This window comes from Microplitis demolitor, chromosome 5 (assembly GCF_026212275.2).
Source record: "Microplitis demolitor isolate Queensland-Clemson2020A chromosome 5, iyMicDemo2.1a, whole genome shotgun sequence".
Lineage (NCBI taxonomy): Eukaryota > Metazoa > Arthropoda > Insecta > Hymenoptera > Braconidae > Microplitis > Microplitis demolitor.
Window position 1 is genome coordinate 2,523,795 of NC_068549.1, and position 24,137 is coordinate 2,547,931.

Consider the following 24,137-nt stretch of genomic DNA (forward strand, 5'->3'; position numbering starts at 1 on the left):
TGATCTCGGAGTAAAATCCTCTCCAAAGAGGAATTGATTTTAATATCAAATTCGAATTCACTCCCAATTTTTTACAGTGTGGTGCTCAATTTATAAGACAAAAATTTAAAAAAAAACTGATTTTGAATTATGGTAATTTTTTATTGATTTATTATTTTTTAAAAGTATATAAAATATACTCTTCAATACAAATAAAAAATAAGCCCCCTCTTTTAGGTTGCGCACAGATTTTTCACTTACAATAATTTAAAAAATAATTATTCAATATGGGGTTCGTCAATTTATTACTATCAATTAGTTATTTACTTGAGAGGCAAATGAATTGGGATAACTATTTTTTTAAAAGTGCAAGAGTACGAATTTTTCTTTTATTAATAACCAGTTAAATTTGTCAACTTGGTATTTACATAAAAAAAGTTTTACAAAAACTGCTCTCTTTTAATATACTGTTGGTTATTTCGTTAGATAATTGGGCAAGAGTAAAATTAATTACGAAAAATGAGAAATAATTTTGAATTTAAAGACTAAGTTATTAGTGGAGTTGAATTGGCTAAGAAATATTAATGAAATAATGTAGTTTTGATTTAAATAATTGTTAACGATGTTTATAATATTTGATAAACATTTAAATAGAAATAAATTTTTTCACATTTCTATGCGCGGCTCGTCATAAGTCCAAGGAAGTTCTTCATTAAATTTATTGAGGTAAGCGGCACTTTTAGCAGCATGGAGTCGCGGGTTGTCGACGTAGGCTTCGCACCCGTAGCACCAGACAGACAGATCCGTAAAACTGAGTGTCATAGGATGATCTTCGTTTTGGCCATGGAGAATTGCATGTTGGTTGATATTTCTTGCGCAATTGACGCTGTAGCAGTGGAGGCAGATCCAGTTTTCGGCGGTACTATTGCACTCTTTGCAGGGCGAGTTTATGTCGATACCTTGCGGAGGAACATCAGCTATCAATTCTAAGTGAGGACAATCACTCAGAGGTATTATTGCAAACATCAGACTATCAACGAGCGGTCTACTTTCGGGAGGATCGCTGGACATTTTAGACGATCCCGGTCTGACTTCTTGATAAGAACTACTGGATCCAGGTTTCTCTTCTTCTGGTTTGGCTTTCTGTAGATTATCTGCGCCAGTTGGACACTTCGTGACATGTTCACTCTGATTTACATTTAACCCCTTCATCTCTTTAGCCAGTTCGTGTATTTTATTTTTCTCTGACTGCCATTCTTCCTGAAGTATCTTGGACTCTGCTCCAGGACTCACGTCGTATATTTTATCGCTCACACTAGCGGGTTGAGGTATTACATTTTCTTTAGGCAGTGCTGCTTGAAACACGAGATTTGGCCAGTAGCGTTTGTGCGTTTTTAGAACATTTTTAATACTCGTAATAGCAGATGTACAGAGGGCAGCTGTACTGCGTGTTATTGGTGCCAGAGGATCACCAAGAAGCGCTTTCGTGCACATGGTCATTGAATAAGAGATTGAGTTTACGTTGTAACCACCTTCGAGAATTAAAATCAACCGGCCGTTTGCCAGAGATGACAGCCAGTGAGTGAAGTGACCATAAGCAACTGGAGAAACGCTGTAGCCGCCAAGAGGATCTCCAATGCATGCATCGAATCCAGCGGACACTAGAATCAATTCCGGATTAAATTGATAGGCTATTGGCATAATTATTTGTTGGAATGCCGCAATGTACTCGGTGTCGCCCATTTTTTTACGATTCCATGGAATATTTACGTTGAATCCCTCACCTTTGCCATTTCCCACGACATTGTAATTGGCGTGAACTGACGAGGGGAAAAATGACCCGTTGTCATAACGATGAATTGAAATGTATAGAACCTTGGGGTCATCTTCAAATATTGCTTGAGTTCCATTGCCATGATGGACATCCCAGTCAAGTATCAACACACGTTTGCATCCGTGAAATTCAACTGCGTAACGCGCGGCAATTGAGACATTATTGAAGATACAGAAACCACATGCTGCGTCTCTCTCTGCATGATGCCCTGGTGGACGTACAATTGCTACCCCTGATTGACTTTCACCATTCAATACACTGTCAACGACCTGTAGAACTGAACCCACAGCTATACAGGCGCTTGACCAGGTCTCTGTGTGAAGATAAACGGACTCAAAGACATGTGACTGTTTAATAACCTCAGACATTTTCTGTTTCTCAATACCTTTCATAACTTGAACGTAAAGTTCCGTATGAACCAAGAGAAGTTCTTCCTCTGTGGCCACGCGGCCTGGGATTCGGTAGCAACGTTTGAGTAAATCGTACTCTTCGTGCTTGGAAAATATTCCGGTGATTCTTTGAGGCTGCTCAGGATGACTATTGTTGCATGGGTTGCAGTGTTTCAGCATCCGCTCGTCGTAAACTAGACAAACTCGATTAGGAGATTTTATTAAATTCGTCGTCAGCTGGAGGGAAATCAACTGATTGCGGATGTCATTGAGAAAAATCTCACTTTGAACTGGATAGCAATTACGTGTCTCATAAACTGCCGGCTTTGTTTCAGTGCCTTTGAAAACTACTGCCGGAAGATGACGTTCACATTCTTCTTTGATATCTTCTGAGTGTATGCTATAAATATCCTGGTACTCGTAACAACTCCAATAAGGTTTTTGGGCATAAATTACATTGAGAATAGTATCGCGGATACTTAAGGAAGGAGCCTCGAGGCTCGAAATCATTGGACAGGGATCTCCCAACAGACACCGCAAAGTCAGAGCTGCCGATTCTGATAAAGATTCTAAACAATATCCTCCTTCGAGAACTACTGCTACTTTACCACTAGCTAGTCCAAGTAATTGTGATAGCAAGTGTGCATAAAATGCTGGTGTTATTTTCATTTCACCCTAAAATAATAAAATAATTAATAAATAAAATAAAAGACAAGTAATTGTTTTATTTTTTTAATTTCACCACCTTCTCGTCTCCAACCGCGGAATCAAATCCAGCAGACACGACAACGAGATCAGGTTGAAACTAAATAAAATAAAACAAAAGAAATTAATAATTATTTTTACAAAAATTACCTCAGGGCAACCGAGTGCTGCATCATAACCCGCTGAAATTACAACGAGATCCGGTTGATACTGATGGTAAATAAAATTTAAATTTCATTAGCACCAATATTATGTCTTATACTTTAGTAACTAAAAAAAAATTAACTACCTCATATGCCATAGGTAACAAAACCTGTTGGAAGATCGCCAGATAATCAGCGTTCGTCATACCAGTTTTATTTAGTGGTATATTAAAATTATGCCCAATTCCCGCGCCTTCACCTACGTAATGATAATCAGATTCTCTTAAATTAGGCCAGAATTCGCCCTGCTCATAGCGATGAATCGAAAAGTATACGACTCGAGGATCTTCATAGAACATCTGCTGCGTCGCTTGTCCATGATGGACATCCCAGTCAACGATCAATACTTTTTTTGCTAGATTGTCTCTCAGCATTGACTCAACAGCTATCCCTACATTGTTGAAGAAACAGTACCCGCAGTACTCTGATTTCATTGCATGATGTCCCGGTGGTCTAAATGAATATCATTTTTTTAATCTCACATGTATAGACTATATTTTTGGAGACACGATATGTGCACTGGGTCTTTTAGGGAAATGTTTTCAAAGTTTATAGGCTTTCAAAAATCTGGAAATATTCCGGATCACTTCTAGGTGTCTAATACATGGCCCAGAAGTTGACAAAGTCAAAAGTTTAAAATTCTTGTTAACAAAAACTGAAGAACAATAAAAAAAACAGAATTTTTTTTCCTCCAAAGACCCAGTATACATACGCAGAGTTAATTTTTTGTTGATGTTATAAATTGAAGAGTTAAATTAACAAATACAATAAAATGATTAGTCAATACCTTATAATTGCCATTCCATTTTGTACTTCTCCTCTACAAATGGATTGCAATAAATTAATTGTTGATCCAGTTGCTAATCTTGATAATTTATATGTTGACTAAAATTAATAATAAATTAAATAAAATATAAATTGTTAAAATTATAATGTTAGTATTCAATATTTGTCTTACTGGATGAATATAAATAGCGTCGTATCTTGAAGATAATTCTTCAAGTTTTGTGAGATCAGTACATCCATCAGTGGCTTTTAGAATATCTATTTGCTTTTGGGTATGCTTCTGAAGTAATTCTTTGTCCGTAGCCAATCTTGGGCTGATTAATTTACATCTACTAATCAAACCCAGTTCATTGCACCGCTCAAGAGTTCTTGTCAATCTCTTTGGACACTCGGGATAGTTTTTATCCCACAGGCATTCATGCTCCGCCATCGAATTGTCATAAACAAGACCAGTGTCCTTGCGACTTAAGTCCCGTGAATCCATTGCACTTTGATAAATATCGTGAATAAAATTAGTATCTGGTACTTGACTCGTCTGTTGAAGTTTTAATTTGTGTTCAGCAGCAGCTTTTTTTTTGGCAGCTATTAATTCACTTGACGGTTTAACCTAAGGATTTTTAAATATTATTTAAATTATTATCATATAGTAAATATTATGATTAATAAAATCTTATCAGTGTGATAACAAAAGCTATAAATATTAAGTTAAATAAAATTATGAATTATTCAAGTACTTTTGATAATGAAGATTTATTTTTGTTGCTGCTCCATGATTTTTGTTTCCCAGACATTTTTCATTCAATAATTATTTATTATTTTTTTAAATATTTTAAAACTCAAGCTAGTAAAAATAAAAGTAATTTTTAGATAAAATAATATATAGTAAATTATTAAAATTATTTTAAATGTGTCACTGATAAATCCACTGATGTCAAATTATATTGATGTTAAAAAATTTAAATATGTGGGCGACAAACTTCCCACGCAAAATTATTTATTATCCATTTAAATTCCTATACATTTTTTTACTTTCATATTATTTAAGCATTCATCTTTTATTAATTATCATCATCATAATAATAATAAGAATTTTTAATTAACTGAAATTATAAAAATAATAATATTGAGAACTAATTTTTAAAAATAACAAATAAAACTGATAGAAAAGAGTTGACCAGCAATTGTTTACCCATTTGAATCCAGATAATACTTTTTTTAAAAGTAATTACTCAAGCGAAATAAAAAAAGAAAATTAGAAAACGTTATATTTTTTTCTGGTTTGTTGGTGTATTAAGTTCTGTTTACAATGGAAATCATTTATATTGTTGATGGTTTAAATTTATTTGATGAAAACCCGCACTAATTTGTGCTTCGAATTCTAGGTACAAAAAAGAGTCCAACCAACGCCATTTTAATAAAGATAATCTTTGAATTAATAATTATAAATTAATAATTTATTTATTTTATTAATTAATTAATTTATGAGTAAAAACCCAGCTGTCAAATTTATTAAATGTGTAAAAATGACTGTGATATTGGTTTCTAAAAAAGTAAAAGCTGTTTTTTTAATTTGATTTAAAAGAATAGACGTTAATAATCATGTCGTCGAAGGAAGTTGTTGATGGTACCGGTTCGGATGGACCCAGTGAGCCGAAGAGATTAAAAACAACCGATGAAAAAGAAGAGTGTGAACGTGAACCGAAAAGATTAAAAACAAGCCATGAAAAAGAAGTGTGTGAAAGTGAATCTGGTGCTGATAAATCTGATGACACGTCAGAGGCACCAGCAAATCGTCTAAGTGATAAAAATAAACAAGAGCAAGATGACGAAAAGAAAGAGAGTCTGCTAAATATTGGACAGGATTTGAGCGTAAGTATTTTTATGCAAATATTTATTTATTTTCTTGGATTAAGTACTAAAGTATTTCATTAATTCTTTAGGTATCCAGTGCCTCGGCAACATCAAATGCTGAAACTACTGGAGTTCATGCAGAAGTTGTCGCTGAACACTACAATGCTATTCCAGAGCGAGGTTTGACTCACAGAACCCAGAGCAGGATTTTTTTTATGAGAAATTTTAATAACTGGATGAAAAGTATGCTGATAAGTAAGTAGTTCATGTGATGGATAGAAATTGATCATCATTGTTGATGACTTGATGTAACTGGTGTTCTTTTTCGTAGATGAATATCTGGTGAAGATAAAAGACGCACTGCCACATGGTACTCCAGTTAAAGTACTCGACATGTGTTGCGGTAAAGGTGGCGATCTTTACAAATGGAAGCAAGGAGTCATATCACATTTAATATGCACTGACATTGCTGATATGTCTGTACAGCAATGCGAGAGTCGGTATAAAGATGTTGCTAATCAAGCGAATAATAATCGTGGTTATGCTAAAATTTTTAGCGCTGAATTTATTGCTGCTGATTGTACGAAGGTAATTTACTATCATAATTTAAGGGCATTCTCAGGCAGTGCCCCCACTATTTTTAAATTTTCAACGTCAATTGTCAAGTGTATTAACATTTTATTAATTAATTAAAAAAAAAAATTGAAATCTTGAGTGAAAAAAGCACAGTTTCGCCGAGATGTAGAATTTAAAAAAAAATTAGGAGCTAAACAAAATTTGTTGAATAAATTTTAACTTCCAAAGTTTAAAAATTTGAATTTTAAAATCGACATGAAGATTTTACTGAAATTTACTTAACAAATTTCGTTTAATTTCCGATCGGTATCAACTGTAAGTAATTTTTTTTTAATCTATACCACCTTTTTTCAATTATTGCTTCAATTTTTTATTTTTGAACAATTGATAAAATTTTTAAAAAGTGGAGGTCTGAGAATGGCTTTAACTTGTATTATTTTTTTTTAATCTCTATTATTTCCTTTTAAAAGCTTATCATTATTATTCTCTTTAGAAAATACCATTAAAAATAATTCATAATTTAAAACCATTCCCTGTCAATGGGTTCCATGTCAGCTGATTCCACTGATAATTGATTTTGCAGTTCATTATTATTATTTATTTGACTCCATATTTTAAACGTCAGTAAAAAGTATCATCTCTAACAATTGATGTCAAATTTAAATTTAATTTTGAATCGTATTTTCTAATTGCAGAACTGTAATAATTTATATTCTATTTATTGTTCAAATTTGAATTTACAAAAGTTATTAATTAATAATTTAATTGATTCAGGTACGTTTAAGAGAAAAATATAAAGACGCAAGTATCCAACTTGATTTAGTAAGTTGTCAATTTGCTTTACATTATAGTTTTGAAAGCTTACCACAAGCTGAATGTATGATAAGAAATGCCAGTGAGAGTCTTAAGCCTGGTGGTTATTTTATTGCGACCATTCCAAATGCTAATGATCTCGTGTAAGTTACTAATTAATTAATTAATAATTAATAAATTTATTAAAAAATAATATATTTTAGATATCAATGGAGACAAGCAGATGGTAATAAATTTGGAAATAGTGTGTACAGTGTTGAGTTTTTATGTGACAAAGAAAATATACCATTGTTTGGTGCTAAGTACAATTTCCACCTAGAAGGTGTTGTTGACTGTCCAGAATTCCTTATCAACATTACAGTATTAAAAAAACTTGCCGCTAAATTCGGGCTTGAGTTTCTGTCGTTTGAGCGTTTCAATGAATTTTACACGCGATGTAATGCTGATGGTAAATCTTTGTTAGCTAAAATGCAAGCTATGGAATCATATCCGCCATATCATGAAGCCGAGTTGAAGGGTAACAATCCTGATGACTATCAACATGCCATCCAGTATATGCAAAATAAACCTGACCATCGTAAAATTGGTACTCTCACACTTGCCGAATGGGAAGCATCATGTAAGTGCATTTGAATCCCCGCCTTTTATTTATAATACCGAAGTCAGCCAACGTCCAATAATTTTTGGATTTTTTTAAAACTATAAATAACAAAAAAAAAAAATATTTAAAAAAATTGCATTTATAGTTTTTTTAATTTTCTACATGTGCATATTTTTAGTTTTTTTTCTGTAATTGATTTATTAAAAATTAAATCCAAAACTGTCACTTGTCTGTCAACTTCAGTATCATTTAAATTTCGCTCAATTATTCAAATACTAAAAATAAATTTTAATATTTTTCCAGCTCTGTACGGCGTGATAGCCTTTAAAAAAATGAAAACCTCATGGAATAGTGAAGGGAAACCCGAATATTCAAAAGCGTGAGAATTTAATTTTATAAAAAAAAAAAAAAAAAAAAAAAAAAAAAGAAAAAAAAAAAAAGAAAATGTGTTTTTTACATTGATAATGAAGACTAGATTTAATAAAAAAAATATTTGCATAAATAAGTGAAATGTACAATTATTGAAATAAAAAATTTTTTTCAATTCTCTTATCATCCGTCCATACGTACATTAATTTCCTACATAAGTATAAGTAAAATATATTAAAATAAACTAAAATTTAAACCAATTAAATAAAAGAACTGAAGTCACGTGAGCCCCGGAGCTGAGCGCACGCGCAGTTCCGGATTCGTGGCACTTAGCTATTTTACGTTTGACCATTCGAGACTCTCACTTGTGTTCTGGACACTCGGATTATCACTTGTGCTTGTGCTTGTAGTTGCTCGTGCTGCTGAGCCAGTACAGCTTACAATCGCTCGTACTTGTAGGTGTATATCTACACCAGTACTTGTCTCCAATCCTTGCAGTTCCAACATTACATTAAATCGCGTACAGTGTATGAGCTAGTACTGGGTAAAGAGCAGCCGCCAGTGCCAGTAGGTCTTAGTTACCTGTCGTCATCACTACCAGAAGCTTGCTGTCGCTAACACTTTTTTTTTTCACATTATAAGTTTAAGTATAAGTATAAAATCGCAAGAAAATTAGTCTGGCCGAGGCAGAATGGAAGTCGAGCAAACGCCCGCCAGGCCGAATTCCGAGTCCGTAAGTTGCATTAATTATTATTATTTAATTAATATCTATCGGTCCACGCACTTAATTACTTGTAAAACCATCATATTAAGTCAGTTTACTCTTTAAATACGGTACGCTTGCTAGAGACGCGAAATTTTTCAAAGTCCCAAAATGGCGTCTGCGACTAAGTCCCGAGAGCATTGTAGCTTAATAATTATTACTCATATTTATTTATTTTGTCGTTTAAATTTAATATTTTACTTGAACAATCGGCTATTTTACTGAGTCCCTAATTATTATTTTATGATAAATAATTTATTTATCAAGTATTCTCATATTAATTTTATTATTTTAGGAAAAAAAGGCCAAGGAAAACAGCAGCGCAGCCGGGAATCATGGAGGTAAGGAGGATAAAAGAACAATACGTAAAGTATAAATCTGATAGCGCTTATATTAATTCAAGTTCTAGAAATTTCTCATTTAGGTTAACCGCGTATAAATAAATCTATAGCTTTAGTCTGATAATATGTTGATATATTTTACAAGCTAGAGTTTTGTAAAGAAAAAAAAAGTATCTTATTTTATTGTTGAGTTTATTGAGTAGCACGTGCTCGGGTGGTTTTGTTGAGCTGAGCTGGGGTAGATGTAGATGCGCGTTAATTATTCAGTAGACTAATCGATATTTTTCTTTAACTTTGTTTTATTTAGACACTCATATGAATGGTATGTCGAATGGATTCGATCGCAAGAAAGAGCACAAGTCCGAGCGTAAAGACAAGGAGAGATCCCATAAGTCTGAACATCGGGACAAGGATCGCAAGGACAAGGAAAAGAGCCACAAGTCCGAGCATCGGAGTAAAGATCGCGACAAGGAAAAGGACAAGGATCGGCATAAGGACAAACACAGCTCGTCAAATGGATCTAGTTCTAAAGACAAGGACAGGCATGCCAATAGTTCGAGCAGTAGCAGGGATAAAGACAAGGATAAGGATAAGAAAAGTAGCTCATCTAGCAAAGACAAGGACAAGGAGCATAAGAGTAGCAGCTCGGTAACCAAAGACAAAGATAAAGACAAGAAGGATCATCATAAATCTAGTTTGAGTTCTAAGGATAAAGACAAGTAATTATTTATTTTTATTTATTGATTAGCTGATTTAATGAAGCTGTTATTTAATAATTTATTTTATTGTAGGCATCATTCAAGTTCAAAAACAAAAGACAGTAAAGACAAAGAAAGGAGTAAAGATAAGGATAGACATCATCATGATTCTTCCCGTGACAAAGATAAAGACAAAAGTTCGTCGTCTAAAGACAAAGATCGTAGACACAGTTCTTCTAAGGACAAGGATCGACATTCCACGTCTCATTCTTCATCGAATGACAAGGATAAATCTTCAAGATCTGACAAAGATCGTCATCGTCATGACAAAGACAAGGATCGGCATCGTCGGGATAAAGACAAAGATAAGAAGAGTCGCGAGGATCGCGACAAAACTGAAGTTAAGGAAGAGGTTGTTGTTAAAGAGGAAGAGAAGAGTCAGGTTTATAATAATTCTCAGGTCAATTACGAAGAGGAAAAGCCTCAGGTTAAAGAAGAACAAGTGAGTCAAGTGGTTGAGGATGAGGAAGACTCTAATAGTGAAAATGGGCTTTGTATCAATGAAGACGATGGTAATGATAATGAAGACAGGAAAGTAAAACGTGATGAAGAAGATGACGAGGATTATAAACAGGAGCAAAATAGTATGAACTCGTCTGACGGTAATGACACCAGGCTGTCTGATTTACAAAATTCTACTCTAAAGACAGAAGAAGATTCTGATGAAGACTTACCGCTGGTATGATTTCGTTGCTATGTTCACGTTTTATAAATATATATACGTATATTTTTTGTCAGCTATAAATTAATCAGTAGATTTAAAAAATTAAATTAAATTTTGTCGAGTAATGGACTATGGAGATTATGATGAAAGTCCAGAATGTTTATTAAAAACAGAACTGCCGTTTGATTACAAACTTACTTATAAATTTAGAGTATTATATTCATTAATTTGCGTGTATATAATTTTAAATGTATGCTTTATTGTTGTAATGACAATTTAATATTTAATTTATGGTTATTTATTTGTTTTTAGAGTATACGCAAGCCTGCGAATTCACAAAATTCAAAGAGAAAAGTTGAGTCGTCTGATGACGAGGATGACGTCCCGTTGTTAGCTAGAAAGAAATCTAAAAAGGAAGCTGTTAAGAAAAAAAAGAAGAGAAAACATTCTGATGATGAAGATGAAGAAGACTATGAGGAAGAAGTTAAATCTGTAAGATATCAAATAATTAATGATTTATATTTTATGTTAATAATTAAAACTGATGATTTTGTTATTAGAAAACAAAGAAGAAAAAAACAGCAGCTAAACCTGTAAATACAACGTCACCTAGTCCGAAGAAAAAGAAGAAGCAGGAAGAGGAGACTGAAGTCTGGAAATGGTAAAAAAAATTTATTTTATTTTTTTATTTTGAATATACAATGAAAGTGTTGAGTTGTTGAAATAATGTAGGCCAACTCTTACATCACTTGAGCTCCGTCGTACCACGTGGTTCAAATCAGCATAACCTCTTTTAGTATTCATGTAATTCGATAAGTGTCTCCACAGTGTACACAAATTTAATTACTTATTAATTGTTTTATTTTTTCTTTATCAGTATGACGATGCAGTCTTTTAAATTTTAAATCTGCTATTTTATTTACTTCAGATACTAAAGTTTTTTTTTACTCTACTCAGCAATAAAGTTACTGCTGAAAACGGAGCATGAAATAATGTCGCTAATTGAATGATAGGGAAGCCAAATAAAAATGCGAACGAGGATTTTATTTTTGACGAAAACAATACGGAGATTATTTAAATTTGATAGCTATGGTATTAGACATGTAGCTCGTATTAAGTTGTATAATAGTTTTAATTATAACTGTAGATTCTTTAGGTTATGCTCGCATTCGTTAGCAAAAAAATCTCGGTTGATTATAAAGTTAGTTGAGACAGCCAGCAAATTATTGAAGTTTATTTAAAGTCTCGTTATTAAAAATTATTTATTGTATTTTTAAAGGTGGGAGGAAGAGAAAAAGTCGGATGGCACCAAATGGACCTTTTTGGAGCACAAAGGACCCGTGTTTGCTCCAGACTACGAGCCGTTGCCGTCATCGGTAAAGTTTTATTACAACGGCAAAGAAATGAAACTCACTGAAGCAACTGAAGAAGTCGCGACGTTCTACGCTCGTATGTTGGAACACGACTATACCACGAAGAAAGTATTTAATGAAAATTTCTTCAAAGACTGGCGTGAAGTTATGTCTGAATCGGAACGTAAAGTAATAACAGATTTGAGTAAATGTAATTTCCGTCCCATGTACGACTACTTTGTCCAAAAGTCTGAGGAACGTAAGGCCATGACGAAAGAAGAGAAGAAGGCGCTTAAGGAAAAAAATGAAGAGATAACTAAAGAGTACGGATTTTGTACCATTGACGGTCATAGAGAAAAAATAGGTAACTTTAAAATAGAACCGCCTGGTTTATTCCGAGGGCGTGGTGAGCATCCGAAAATGGGTAAACTTAAGAAACGAGTTATGCCTGGGGATGTATCGATAAATTGCTCAAAGAATTCGGTGATACCAAAACCACCGGCTGGGTACAAGTGGCGGGAAGTCAGACACGATCCCACAGTGACCTGGCTTGCGTCTTGGACTGAAAATGTTCAGGGACAAGTAAAGTATGTGATGTTGAATCCCTCAAGTAAATTAAAAGGTGAAAAAGATTGGCAGAAATATGAGACTGCTAGAAAATTAGCTAAATCAATAGACAAAATACGTGCAGAGTATCGTGAAGACTGGAAGAGCAAAGAAATGCGTATTAGACAAAGGGCTGTGGCACTGTACTTTATTGACAAACTGGCTCTGAGAGCTGGTAATGAAAAAGATGAAGATCAAGCAGACACTGTCGGTTGTTGTTCGTTGCGTGTTGAACACATAACTTTACACGAACATAAAGACGGAAAAGATTTTGTCGTTGTATTTGATTTTCTGGGTAAAGATTCCATAAGATATTACAATGAGGTACCAGTTGAAAAACGTGTATTTAAAAATCTTCAGTTATTTAAAGAAAATAAATCTGACGGTGACGATTTGTTCGACCGTCTCAATACCGCGGTATTGAATAAACATCTTACTGAATTGATGGACGGACTCACTGCCAAAGTATTCAGAACATACAACGCATCTTGGACTTTACAACAGCAATTGGATCAATTGACTGATCCCGATTACTCGGTGGCGGAAAAAATCCTTGCTTACAATCGAGCTAATCGTGCTGTCGCTATTCTCTGTAACCATCAGCGTTCGGTACCCAAAGGCCATGACAAGTCGATGGAAAATTTGAATGCCAAAATTGAAGCAAAGAAGGAAGCTATCAAGGAAGCTGAGGAACAGGTCAAAGACACCAAGCGGGAAGCTAAGCATGGATCGGTCAAAGCTAAAGAGTATGCTTTGTTTTTTTTATTTTTAGAATTTTATCTTGTAATAATAATTATTAATTAATTGATTGATTAATGGTTATTTTTTTAGTTTACATGAAAAAGCAAAGAAGAAATTGGAAAGATTGAAAGAGCAGCTGACTAAATTAGAAGTACAACGAACTGATCGTGATGAAAACAAAGCAATTGCATTGGGAACGTCTAAGCTCAATTATCTTGATCCGCGAATTACTGTTGCATGGTAATAATTTTAAATATTTGAATTATTAATTTTATTTATTTTTATTAAATAAACATTATTATTAATCATTAAATTTATTATTACAGGTGCAAAAAACACGACGTTCCGATTGAAAAAATTTACAACAAAACTCAGCGTGATAAATTCAGATGGGCGATAGACATGGCAGGACCCGATTACGTTTTTTAACAACATTCATTATAATTAAATTATGTGTAATTACATAACTATACATATATTTATATGTATATACATACATATATATATATACATATAAATATGGTTTTTATAAAGTCAAATGGTTGATTATTCACTATTTCGACAGACTATTTAGTAAAATTTTTTAAATTAAATTGCCACTTTAATTATTATTATTTTAATTACTGTGGCACCATAGTTTGATTATTCGTCTTTGTTACACTGAAGAAGAATATATCAGATAGATTTTTTTTTTCTTTTTTTTTTTTAAATTAATAAGTTATAATTTGATGGAAAAAAAAATGTGAGTGTGCTGACAAAAAAAAAGGAAAAAAAAAAAAAAGAAAATTGCGTAGTAAAAATAATAAAAAAAAAAAGTTTTATATAAATATTATATAGTGTAACGAATGAATAATTGTGTGAAGTGTATCTTAGATGATAAAGTAATAAAAATAAAAACTTGAAATAAAAAACTTAAAGTACGAAAAAATAAAATTTAAAAGTGATAAATTAAATGGTTTAAAAATAATGGACTTATTGTTTTTCAAGTAATTAAAAAAAAAAGGAAGTTTATTATTTAAATTTGATATTGTAAATAATGTCTCTTAGTGTACAAATGTATAACTTGATGTATATGCTACGTTCAAAACAATGCTGTACATTTAATCACATCATTCAATTTGGGCACAAGCGGTGTTGATTTTTTAAAATTAGACATTTAAAAAATGATTAATTAACAAAAACTAAATATATACATAATGATAATTAATACTATATAATATTATAATTATAAATAAAAATTCTTAAAAATAATCATCGTCCCACTATGCAAATATGTCAAGCGCATAAATTATGATTTAATAATGATTTAGTGACGTTAGAAAAATTACGATACAACGATAGATTTAAAGCACAAGATTATTACTCATATTTAATTTAATTTAATTATAAATAAATTTACTTTTTATAATTATTATATCATACAATAACCAGCCTATATTAATGCGAATTTATATTGTAGCATGTCCCCAATATTATATATACATACATGTATATGTATATGAATTTAAATATAATAACGTATATTAACACAATATTTAATTATCAAAGCGTTTTAAGTTCTTTGGTAATTAATGATTTAGTTAACGTAATAAACAATCAATAACTGGGAGGATTAATTATTAGTTACGTTAATCTTATTGTAATCAAGATAAATGACATCTCTATGTCGAGTGACTGAAAGTTTTTATTTTTTAAGTTAATCACGACACAGACATTTTTTCTGTATTAATTGTTAAGAACGCAAGTAGAAATTATAAAAATTAAATTAAATTTTAAAATAATAAATTGTCATAAGTATGCGATTAAATAAATAAATAATCAAGTAATAATTCAATTAATTGTTTATTATTATTCTCTTCTTTTAATTTTAAAAATACACGCCCGCTAAAATTCAACAGATAATTTTACGTTATTTTAAATTCGTCTGAAACTATATATATATTTATAAAATAATTGAGTAAGAAATTTCATAAGGTGTGAAACTACTAAAAAAAATTTGCGCTGAAAATTGAATTTAAATTTAAATTTAAAAATTAGGCAGATTTAAATGCATTCATATATTTAATATTTATAAGAGACATTTAATTTAATTAAAATAATTTTATTAATCATTGGAATTTATCACCAGTGATATTTATATATTTTATATAAAATAAAATTCGCTTACCTTTACTAGAAAAGTGCGAAAATATATGAAGTAGATATTTAAATGAAACAAAGGGTTAGTTATTAGATATAATTATGATTAAGTAATTATATTTTAATATTTTTACAAGTGTATGATCTGATAAGATTAGATTATGTGACTAGATATTAATGTTTTTGTTGTACGTCATATATAATTTTCCTCACATTTAATCTTTAAATCGTGTCGCAATAAGACTTTGATCTCAGTCTTTTAATAATAAATTATAATAATTTATTGTAAACTCAAACTGCGTTTTTGTTTTAAAAGTTGGTTTATTTATTCCTTAGACATAACATATTTTTTTAAATATTATAAATAATATAAATTACTTATTCTACAGTACATATATTTATTCATTGGTAAGTTACTATCGTAATCTCGACAATCTTCTATTTCTAGTGTAAAAGTTATATGATATCGTTATTAACAGACGTATTACTCAATTTTCTGTTTATCAGAAGCATTAATTTTTATTTGATAGTGTGTCAATAGATAAAATAATAATTATGAATAGTAAAAACCATCTGTATGAAAGTGCATTTTCTATTATTGAGAACGCGGAAAAAGATAGCAGATTAATTTTTATTTTAAATAAATGAGCGGGATTTGAAATTTATACAAAAGATTTTTAAAAATCTATGCGTGAAAATTATGGCAAAAACATTGGTTTTATCAGAAAAATTTTCAAACAAAAGTTGTAAGAAATTTAATTTTATAAAAAAAATGTCTCTTATGATTTTTTTAAACGACCAATAATTTCACCGTAATTTCAAAATTAAGATTTATAATAAATGATTCAAATTTTTGATAATTACCAAAATCTTAATTTTGAAATTATGGCTTTCTTATTAGTCCTATGACAAAATTACAAGAGACATTTTTTTTATAAAATTAAATTTTGAACAACTTTTATTTAAAACATTTTTTGATGCGACTAATATTTTCACCGTAGTTCCAAAATTAAGATTCATAATGATTGATTCAAATTTTTGATAATTACCAAAATCTTAATTTTAAAATAACGGCTTTCTTATTAGTCTTATGACAAAATTACAAGAGACATTTTTTTTATAAAATTAAATTTTGAACAACTTTTATTGCAAAAATTTTTTTTAAATCTCGTCCGTAGTAATAACAATAAATATTAAAGTTAAAATTTAAAAACTTTGTTAGTTTCCCCACTTGAAATTGCGCTTATCAACTACAGTGTAATTAGTGTACGCATACGTGGAAGTGCGTAAGGGGAGAGGAATTTTCCAAGAGGGGGAAGTTGTATCTAGAGGCATCTAGAGGCCCTAGGACATTCAGTCTTTGGTCTTTGGTCACATGTTTTTTTGAATCATACAGTACGCAGCACACGATACGATTTATGTGATAAAAGTATTTTACAAATATATACATATATGAAAAAAGACAATAAGGTGTGGCCACGAGGTTCAGTAGTAGTTGTAGTCCGCGTCACAACATAAAAATAAAAAGTAATAATTGAAGTTGGTGGTAGACAGAAGGAACAAAAGCCGAGAACCAGCTGACAGTCTATTGCTACCGTCTGAGTGCATCCAAGTAACATGGCCACCATGTTGTCCCGGACAATTGTCCGCTTAAACTCTAAAGTAAGTTATTTATTTGTAATTTATTTTTTAAAATTATTTGAAATTCATTGACTTTTATTTATAATAATTAGCAGGTTAATTAATTTTATTACGAATAATGAAATAATTAGTTCACGGCTACTAATGAACATTGAACATTGAGTGATCTCCATATTAGATTGTGTCAAGTCTCTAAATTAGGCGCCAGGGTCAGATAATTTGAAGCCAATTTATCGCAAAACATTGCGCCAATGACCTTGTTTATTTGATTATTTATTTTGAGTTAATTGTTGTGTAACGATAATTAATGTTATCATTAAATTTTTTATATTTTTTAACACTCGAGATAGTTCAAGGTTATTTTTTATTACGTTACCAATTTTTCATTTATTATTAGAACTTTTAAATATCCCGTGTGCTCATAACTTGGTCTATAAATTTACTGGGTAATATTTAAAATGGCGGATTTTTTTGTTTAGATTCTTTCAAAAACTAACGGGCTGGTGAAACAACCGGTAAGAAGATTGAATGTCCATGAGCATATTTCCTACAGTTTGCTCAATGAAGCCGGCATACCAACTCCGAAATTTGGAGTCGCTAAGACTCCAGATGAAGCTGCTGCGTTCGCTGCCAGCCTTAAGACCAAGGATATCGTGCTGAAGGCACAGGTTTTAGCTGGTGGACGTGGAAAGGGCCACTTTAAAGACAGCTCTGTCAGTGGAGTAAAGATGTGCGAGACGTATGTATTTTTAAAAATTACTTTGCTAGCTCGAGTTATGTTGCTGATAATAATTGATCTTTTTTTTTTTGGATCTATAGACCGGAAGAAGCCAAAGCTTTAGCTGCCCAGATGTTGGGAAAATTATTAATCACCAAACAAACTGGTGAGGGTGGCAGAATATGTAATGCCGTAATGGTTGCACAGAGAATGTTTCCTCGTAAAGAATATTATCTTGCTGTCATGATGGAGCGAGCCTTTGGAGTAAATATAATTATAATTAGTATATTGTATAACGGGGGATGAAACAAAACGATTTTAGACCAGGGTGAAGTTGGCTGACATCACCCGCGGGTGGAAATCGTGTTTTATCTTAAGTTACACACTAGATTTTTTATGATGACCTGCATTGAAACTTAGTTTCAATGTCAGCAGCCGGAAACGATTTAAGATCAATGGTGTGATCAACTGTTAAATTGTCATTTAATAGTAGAGACTTTAGAGACACTGAAATTTTAAGTTTTGATCCTAGGATTATGAGAAAATATATAATTTACTGATTATTTAGGGTCCTGTGATAATTGCCTCAAGTCAAGGAGGTGTAAATATTGAGGAAGTAGCAGCCACGAACCCAGATGCTATTATGTATGAACCAATAGACATCAACAAAGGCATTACTAAAGAGCAGGCGAATAGAATCGCCGAAAAACTTGGTCTGGGACACGTCAAAGACTACATATCTAACATTATTTTAAATCTTTACGCCATGTTTCTGAAGAAAGACGCACTTTTGCTTGAGGTTAATCCTCTTGCCGAAGACATCCAAGGCAACTGTAAGTTTAGTCATTGAAAGATCGATAGTGATGTCTAAGAATACTTGCCATTGAAATGATAATTTATTTAAAATACTTTTTTTAGACTTTGCCCTTGATTGCAAGTGCAGATTCGATGACAACGCTGAGTTCCGGCAAAAAGAACTTTTCGCTCTGCGGGATTGGACTCAAGAAGACCCCAAAGAGGTCGAGGCTGCCAAGTTCGAGCTCAATTATATTGCGCTTGATGGTAACATCGGGTGCATGGTTAATGGGGCTGGTTTAGCCATGGCTACCATGGATATTATTAAGCTCCATGGTGGAGAACCCGCTAACTTCTTGGATGTCGGTGGCGGTGCTACTGCATCTGCAGTAAAAGAAGCCTTCAAAATCATTACATCTGACCCTAAGGTAAAATAAATAATTATTATTATAAAAATGATTTTATAAATTTTTTTTACTGGTTACTTAGGTTCATGCTTTGTTGGTTAATATCTTTGGAGGTATCATGAGATGTGATGTAATCGCCGAAGGTATTATTGCTGCAACAAAAGAATTAGATCTGAAGATTCCTGTTGTTGTGAGGCTTCAGGTAAATATTTTTTTTTTTAATTTTATCATCGATATTTGTGATAACTAATTAATTTATTTTAATTACAGGGAACAAATGTTGATGAAGCTAAAGCTTTGATTGCTAATGCAGGACTAAAAATTGTACCAGTTGATGATCTTGATGAAGCAGCTCGTATTGCTGTTAAATTATCAACAATTGTTAAATTAGCCCATTCAGCCAATCTCAGTGTTAATTTTGAAATTCCTCAAATTTCATAAATTTACCGGCAATAATCAAATTTTAAAAATAATTGAGATTAAAAAAATATAATAATTATTTCGTTTAAAATTAAAGCGAAAAAATCTATGATAGTGAAGGTCTATAAATTAAATTAACGTTTCTGTTTTTATCAATTTGCCATAATTATTTATAAAATTTATGTTAAAGTCAAACAGAGAAAGGCAAGCATGTGAAAATTACATTTTTCATTAATAATATAAACACATTTATAAATTAATACACATATCGCTTCGCGGTACTGACAGACTTATAAATGTTATTTGTTTAACTCAAATATTTATCATATTGATATATAATTAAATAATATTAATATGAAGAACGTTAAATAGTTGAATGAAAAATTTCGGTTTAACAAAAAGTAGCAGCAACTAATAAAATAATTAGCAGGCACTTTTATTTTATTTTATTATTATTTTCGTTTTTATTATAGTGCTTTAGATCGACAGATCTGCGATTCAGTATTAAGATTTTATTTTATTTAAATGCCTGCGTCATTTGAAGATTTAAACTCAATAAATAAATAATACTTCCAATTGTCCTGCGGAAGCTATTGATTTAATTATAAATAATAATTAATAATAATATAAATGTATATAAAATTATTTTTTATTAATTATTATTATTAACTGGCTAATTTAATTTTCATTTGCCAATTTAATTCACTATTTATTACCAATAAAATGGATAAATTACATAAAAACTTTACTGATTATTTTTTAAACACTAAATTCCCTCAACCTCAAATTAATTTTTTTTAAATTTATTATTTAGTTTTTTGAATTTAATTATTTATTTAAAATTTATAAACTGTCTCATATCTGGTACACTCACGCTCATTTTTAAAATCATTGTTCAAATCCTTTCCGTTCAATTGTAATTCATAAAATCATAAAACTGCAACAGCTTTTGGCTATCAGGGATCATTTTCGTTATTATCCTCAGAGTAAAAGATGACAGCAAATACTCAAAACATAATGATTGAAAACTTACCTCTGAATAATAATCACTTGAAACTCAAAAATTACCAACTAAATAAATTTATTTTTATATTAATTTAGTAGTTTATTATAATAAATATTAATTAATAATCGTAACTGTATGCTGTGTATTTTTTTACCGTTTCTAACAAAATATTGAAGCTACCTTGATAGGCAAGTTGGCGTCAAATTTTGATGTCTAATGTGACATCAGCGCTCAAAAGTTGAACTGAAATTTTTTTATGTACTGTACGTCACTGAGACGACAAAAGTTTAAGTTAAAAAATTGCGCTGAAATTCTGGTTACTGGTTTCCTGGGTAACTACTCTTCCTTATCAACAAAATAACAATAATAATTCAACCAATAGAATTTCCCCACGCGTTGTTGCTGACAGTTCCATTTAAAATGGCCACGCGGTGTGCAATGCAACGAATAGCTTTTTCAATTTTCATAATATTTATATCACTAACAAATATATCAAAAGGTAATTACACAATTAATTATCATCTTAAACTCTAGATCTATAAAATGAATAAATAATTTTAATATTAACAACTAGATGTATATTTCAATAACCTAAAATAATTTTTTCAGTAACTGGTACTCCCTACGTCACGTATAGCTCTGTTTTAAAATTATTAAATGTTGATTATAAAGTAAGATTGCATTCTCACGATGTTAAATACGGCAGTGGAAGTGGACAGCAGTCTGTTACAGCGACAGAACTCGAAACCGATGCTAACTCATATTGGTTTGTCAAGGGTCCAACTAAAATGCCATTTACTAGAGGGTAATTTGAATGTTTTTTTTAATGCTCATTTTAAATTCAATATTCATTCGTTACTATGATTTATGAATAGGAAACCAATCAAGTGTGGAGATACCGTAAGATTCGAGCATGTAAACACTAAAAAAAATCTTCATTCCCATTTAATGCGCTCGCCACTGAGTGGTAAACAAGAAGTATCAGCTTATGGTGATCAGAAAGGCGAAGGTGATTCTGGTGATCATTGGATGGTTGTTTGTAATTCCGATTACTGGGAACGGCGTGAACCAGTGACTCTTCAACATATTGATACTCAAGTGTAAGTTATTTATTTATCAAGGGAGACCACTAGTGTGACCGCCTGAAAAAAAGATTATTTTTGGGAATTTTTTTAAAGACTACTGCATAGAATATTTCGATGTTTTGGGGATATATTTTTGGATATATAAGAAATACATGATTAAATTTTTGGACCAAAAAATTTAAAATTCAGCGAATTATTCGCAATCTCCTGCTTCAAAAAAAAGTCCCCCACTGCTGCAGTGATGGCGACCTTCTAGTGCATCAAATAAAAAAAACCAAAAAGTTTATTAAACTAGAAGGTATTTCTCGTACGATAACCCTCGATTGAAAAGAAAAATTTTAATTTAACAAAATGGAGGAGTTTTTAAAAAAATGTATAAAATTTCGCGCGAAAATTTGATGACTTTTAGAAAAACATAAAAGAAGCTGCTATAAGAGTAAAATCGATCAGATGATTTGTCTTCGAGTTAAAATTGTAGCAGTTTGGAAAATGTATTTTCGAAAACCGGTGAGTGGCATCTTCAGATGGCTGTAACTCAAAAAAACTATTTGAAATTTGCACTTTAAATTTTAGTATGCTGAAAAAAATGATTTTTTCAAAATTTCACACTAGTGGTCACCCTTAATTGCTAAATTAAATGAGCGGGAAATTTAAAATAATTTTTTTTTTTATAGATTTTTATCAGTAAGTGGTAGATCATATGGATCTCCAATAGCTGGACAAATGGAAGTTGTTGGTGAACATTCTGTCCACAGTGGCTACACTCAATGGCAAGCGATGGAAGGCTTGTTCATTAACCCGACAAACATGCTTGGTAGCAGGCACGATGAACTTTAAACAAATAATAATATGATTTATTTAAATTAAAAGACTATTTAATTTAACGATTTAAAATAATTATTACATTGTCTTCAAGGCTCTATCATCGCACTACCGATACTTGAGTTGTAAATATATTTATTCCACCAAAATATGCCAATGCATTAGTTTGTATTTGTAATCAGCGTGAATGATAAGATGAACCAGTCTGGGATTTATCAATAAAAGATTTAATTAAATAATAATAATAAAATTTTATACAATAATTTCAAATATCAAATTAAATATTTTTAAGTTGACATTTTCCGCCTATGTCTTGTGAACAAATGAGACCATTGTACGGAAACAATAAATTTAATAGACCATAACTGCCAAATATTTCCTGTAACTTAAATTTTCTGATAGCATGGGGGTAGTACCGCTGTCTTCCTGTGTAGCAGCTCAATAATTTCCAAGTTCCATAGATAAAGCTGACGACCCACACTGAAAACAAAGTGTCAAACAGCGTGATCAGTAGCAAGCAAGATGTTTTTCCAGTGACCAGCAGCCTTGTGAGCGCTATGGGAAAGCAGAAGTTGATGATGACGTTAACTTTACTTGGATCTTCCTCAAATAAATCCCGTAGACTCTCATACAGATAAGGCCCGATTACTGTCAGAGAGTAGAGACAAGCTAGAGACGTATGAAAGCAGATTAAAATAAAGTTTCCCATGTTCTCCCGGGTCACACATCCGCCGATGAAGAAACAGTGGTGGTCTCGGTAATGGAAGCACTTGTTACAGGCTACGCAATGTTGCGTAGGCTTTATTGTATAGCACATACATTTTTCGCAGTACCAGTACTTTAATTTTGCTGGAGATTCCCCGGCATTTATGGTTATCGCGACGGTGTCATTGGAATCAGCGTCACGTGTCGCGCGTTTCGCTGTCGTCGCGTCCTGGCTTATCGTATAAATGGCGTACCAATTTAGGTAAACTTGAATGGAGATAAATATAAATAGTGGTGATATCCCTTCGTTGATGTACAAAGTTGTCACTGTCACGAGGATGCTGAACATCAAGGCCACTGGCGGGCATATTTTAAACGCTAGTTTATATAAATTTTTTTTTTCCATTAAGACTCAATTGTCATCATTCTGCAATTATTTATATTTAAAATAATTAATACTTTAAATTACTATGGTAATTTATATATTTTTTATTCAATCTTACCATCTAAGCTAAAAGTTAATGACCAGTTTTATTCCACTGATAAATTTAACTCAGGATTGACTATTCCACTGTCGCTCATAATTGCCACGTTAATTATTTTACTTTTTTTTTTTTAAATTACAACTACAGTAGATTGTAATTAGACCAATAATTGGTAATAGTGTATTTACATTTTACTTACATGATTTCATTGTTTATTTATTTCTTCTTTATCTAAAAAATAAATTTTTGTTTATATTAATTAAAAAATTCTGTCAAAAATTACCATCGCCAAATAATTTCACTATAAATTTTAATTAATTAATTAATACCTTTATATTTATTATTGGTATTGATATAAATATATTGACCATTTATTTATATAGTAAATAATAAATCTGATTGATTGATCATAAACATAATAATTAATTATTCAAATAAATAAAAAAAAAAGGTTTGACCTAGTTCAGTTCCGTTATTCCTTATTGTTTACAAATATTAGGATAAAAATAACCAACAAAAAGGAATTTCCATTACCCAGTGTTTAGTGTTAATAATATATACATATATATATTTATAAATAATA

General features: G+C 31.4%; 6 protein-coding genes across 10 annotated transcripts; 4 read left to right on the top strand and 2 right to left on the bottom strand.

Moving 5' to 3' along the window:
- Positions 1-117: 117 nt before the first annotated feature.
- LOC103577155 (histone deacetylase 6) lies at positions 118-5,170 on the bottom strand. 4 transcript variants are annotated; one of them, XM_053739709.1, is made up of 8 exons: positions 5,086-5,170; positions 4,811-4,996; positions 4,631-4,737; positions 4,069-4,503; positions 3,898-3,995; positions 3,197-3,563; positions 3,058-3,117; positions 118-2,877 (listed from the first exon to the last, which is right to left on the bottom strand). In XM_053739709.1, the coding sequence occupies exons 3-8, from the start codon at positions 4,685-4,687 to the stop codon at positions 646-648; spliced, it is 3,249 nt and encodes a 1,082-aa protein (XP_053595684.1). In that variant the 5' UTR covers positions 4,688-4,737; positions 4,811-4,996; positions 5,086-5,170; the 3' UTR covers positions 118-645. The 4 variants fall into 4 exon arrangements, with proteins under 4 accessions (XP_053595684.1, XP_014297141.1, XP_008555902.1 ...); XM_014441655.2 differs by lacking the exons at positions 3,058-3,117; positions 4,811-4,996 and adding an exon at positions 2,948-3,007 and having other exon boundaries at positions 5,086-5,167; XM_008557680.3 differs by lacking the exon at positions 4,811-4,996 and having other exon boundaries at positions 5,086-5,167.
- Positions 5,171-5,284: 114 nt separating this feature from the next.
- Positions 5,285-8,289, top strand: LOC103577154 (mRNA cap guanine-N7 methyltransferase). Its single transcript, XM_008557679.3, has 6 exons — positions 5,285-5,765; positions 5,837-6,002; positions 6,079-6,335; positions 7,098-7,279; positions 7,340-7,755; positions 8,041-8,289. The coding sequence occupies exons 1-6, from the start codon at positions 5,496-5,498 to the stop codon at positions 8,118-8,120; spliced, it is 1,371 nt and encodes a 456-aa protein (XP_008555901.1). The 5' UTR covers positions 5,285-5,495; the 3' UTR covers positions 8,121-8,289.
- A 213-nt stretch (positions 8,290-8,502) lies between these two features.
- Positions 8,503-15,165, top strand: LOC103580080 (DNA topoisomerase I, mitochondrial). Its single transcript, XM_014441656.2, has 9 exons — positions 8,503-8,839; positions 9,165-9,210; positions 9,518-9,929; positions 10,002-10,647; positions 10,945-11,124; positions 11,193-11,293; positions 11,912-13,336; positions 13,422-13,571; positions 13,658-15,165. The coding sequence occupies exons 1-9, from the start codon at positions 8,798-8,800 to the stop codon at positions 13,758-13,760; spliced, it is 3,105 nt and encodes a 1,034-aa protein (XP_014297142.1). The 5' UTR covers positions 8,503-8,797; the 3' UTR covers positions 13,761-15,165.
- A 698-nt stretch (positions 15,166-15,863) lies between these two features.
- LOC103577153 (succinate--CoA ligase [ADP-forming] subunit beta, mitochondrial) lies at positions 15,864-20,589 on the top strand. Of its 2 annotated transcripts, XM_053738996.1 has the most exons (8): positions 15,864-15,878; positions 16,693-17,132; positions 17,591-17,850; positions 17,931-18,093; positions 18,398-18,662; positions 18,748-19,052; positions 19,114-19,233; positions 19,302-20,589. In XM_053738996.1, the coding sequence occupies exons 2-8, from the start codon at positions 17,088-17,090 to the stop codon at positions 19,470-19,472; spliced, it is 1,329 nt and encodes a 442-aa protein (XP_053594971.1). In that variant the 5' UTR covers positions 15,864-15,878; positions 16,693-17,087; the 3' UTR covers positions 19,473-20,589. The 2 variants fall into 2 exon arrangements, with proteins under 2 accessions (XP_053594971.1, XP_008555900.1); XM_008557678.3 differs by lacking the exon at positions 15,864-15,878 and having other exon boundaries at positions 16,640-17,132.
- Positions 20,590-20,846: 257 nt separating this feature from the next.
- Positions 20,847-22,517, top strand: LOC103577152 (stromal cell-derived factor 2-like protein 1). Its single transcript, XM_008557677.3, has 4 exons — positions 20,847-20,956; positions 21,067-21,262; positions 21,333-21,557; positions 22,217-22,517. The coding sequence occupies exons 1-4, from the start codon at positions 20,878-20,880 to the stop codon at positions 22,377-22,379; spliced, it is 663 nt and encodes a 220-aa protein (XP_008555899.1). The 5' UTR covers positions 20,847-20,877; the 3' UTR covers positions 22,380-22,517.
- Positions 22,518-22,607: 90 nt separating this feature from the next.
- LOC103577151 (palmitoyltransferase ZDHHC22-like) lies at positions 22,608-23,965 on the bottom strand. The gene is made up of 3 exons (XM_008557676.3): positions 23,884-23,965; positions 23,573-23,785; positions 22,608-23,496 (listed from the first exon to the last, which is right to left on the bottom strand). Exon 3 carries the CDS (start codon positions 23,473-23,475, stop codon positions 22,642-22,644), a length of 834 nt encoding a protein of 277 aa, XP_008555898.1. The 5' UTR covers positions 23,476-23,496; positions 23,573-23,785; positions 23,884-23,965; the 3' UTR covers positions 22,608-22,641.
- Between the last annotated feature and the right edge of the window lie 172 nt (positions 23,966-24,137).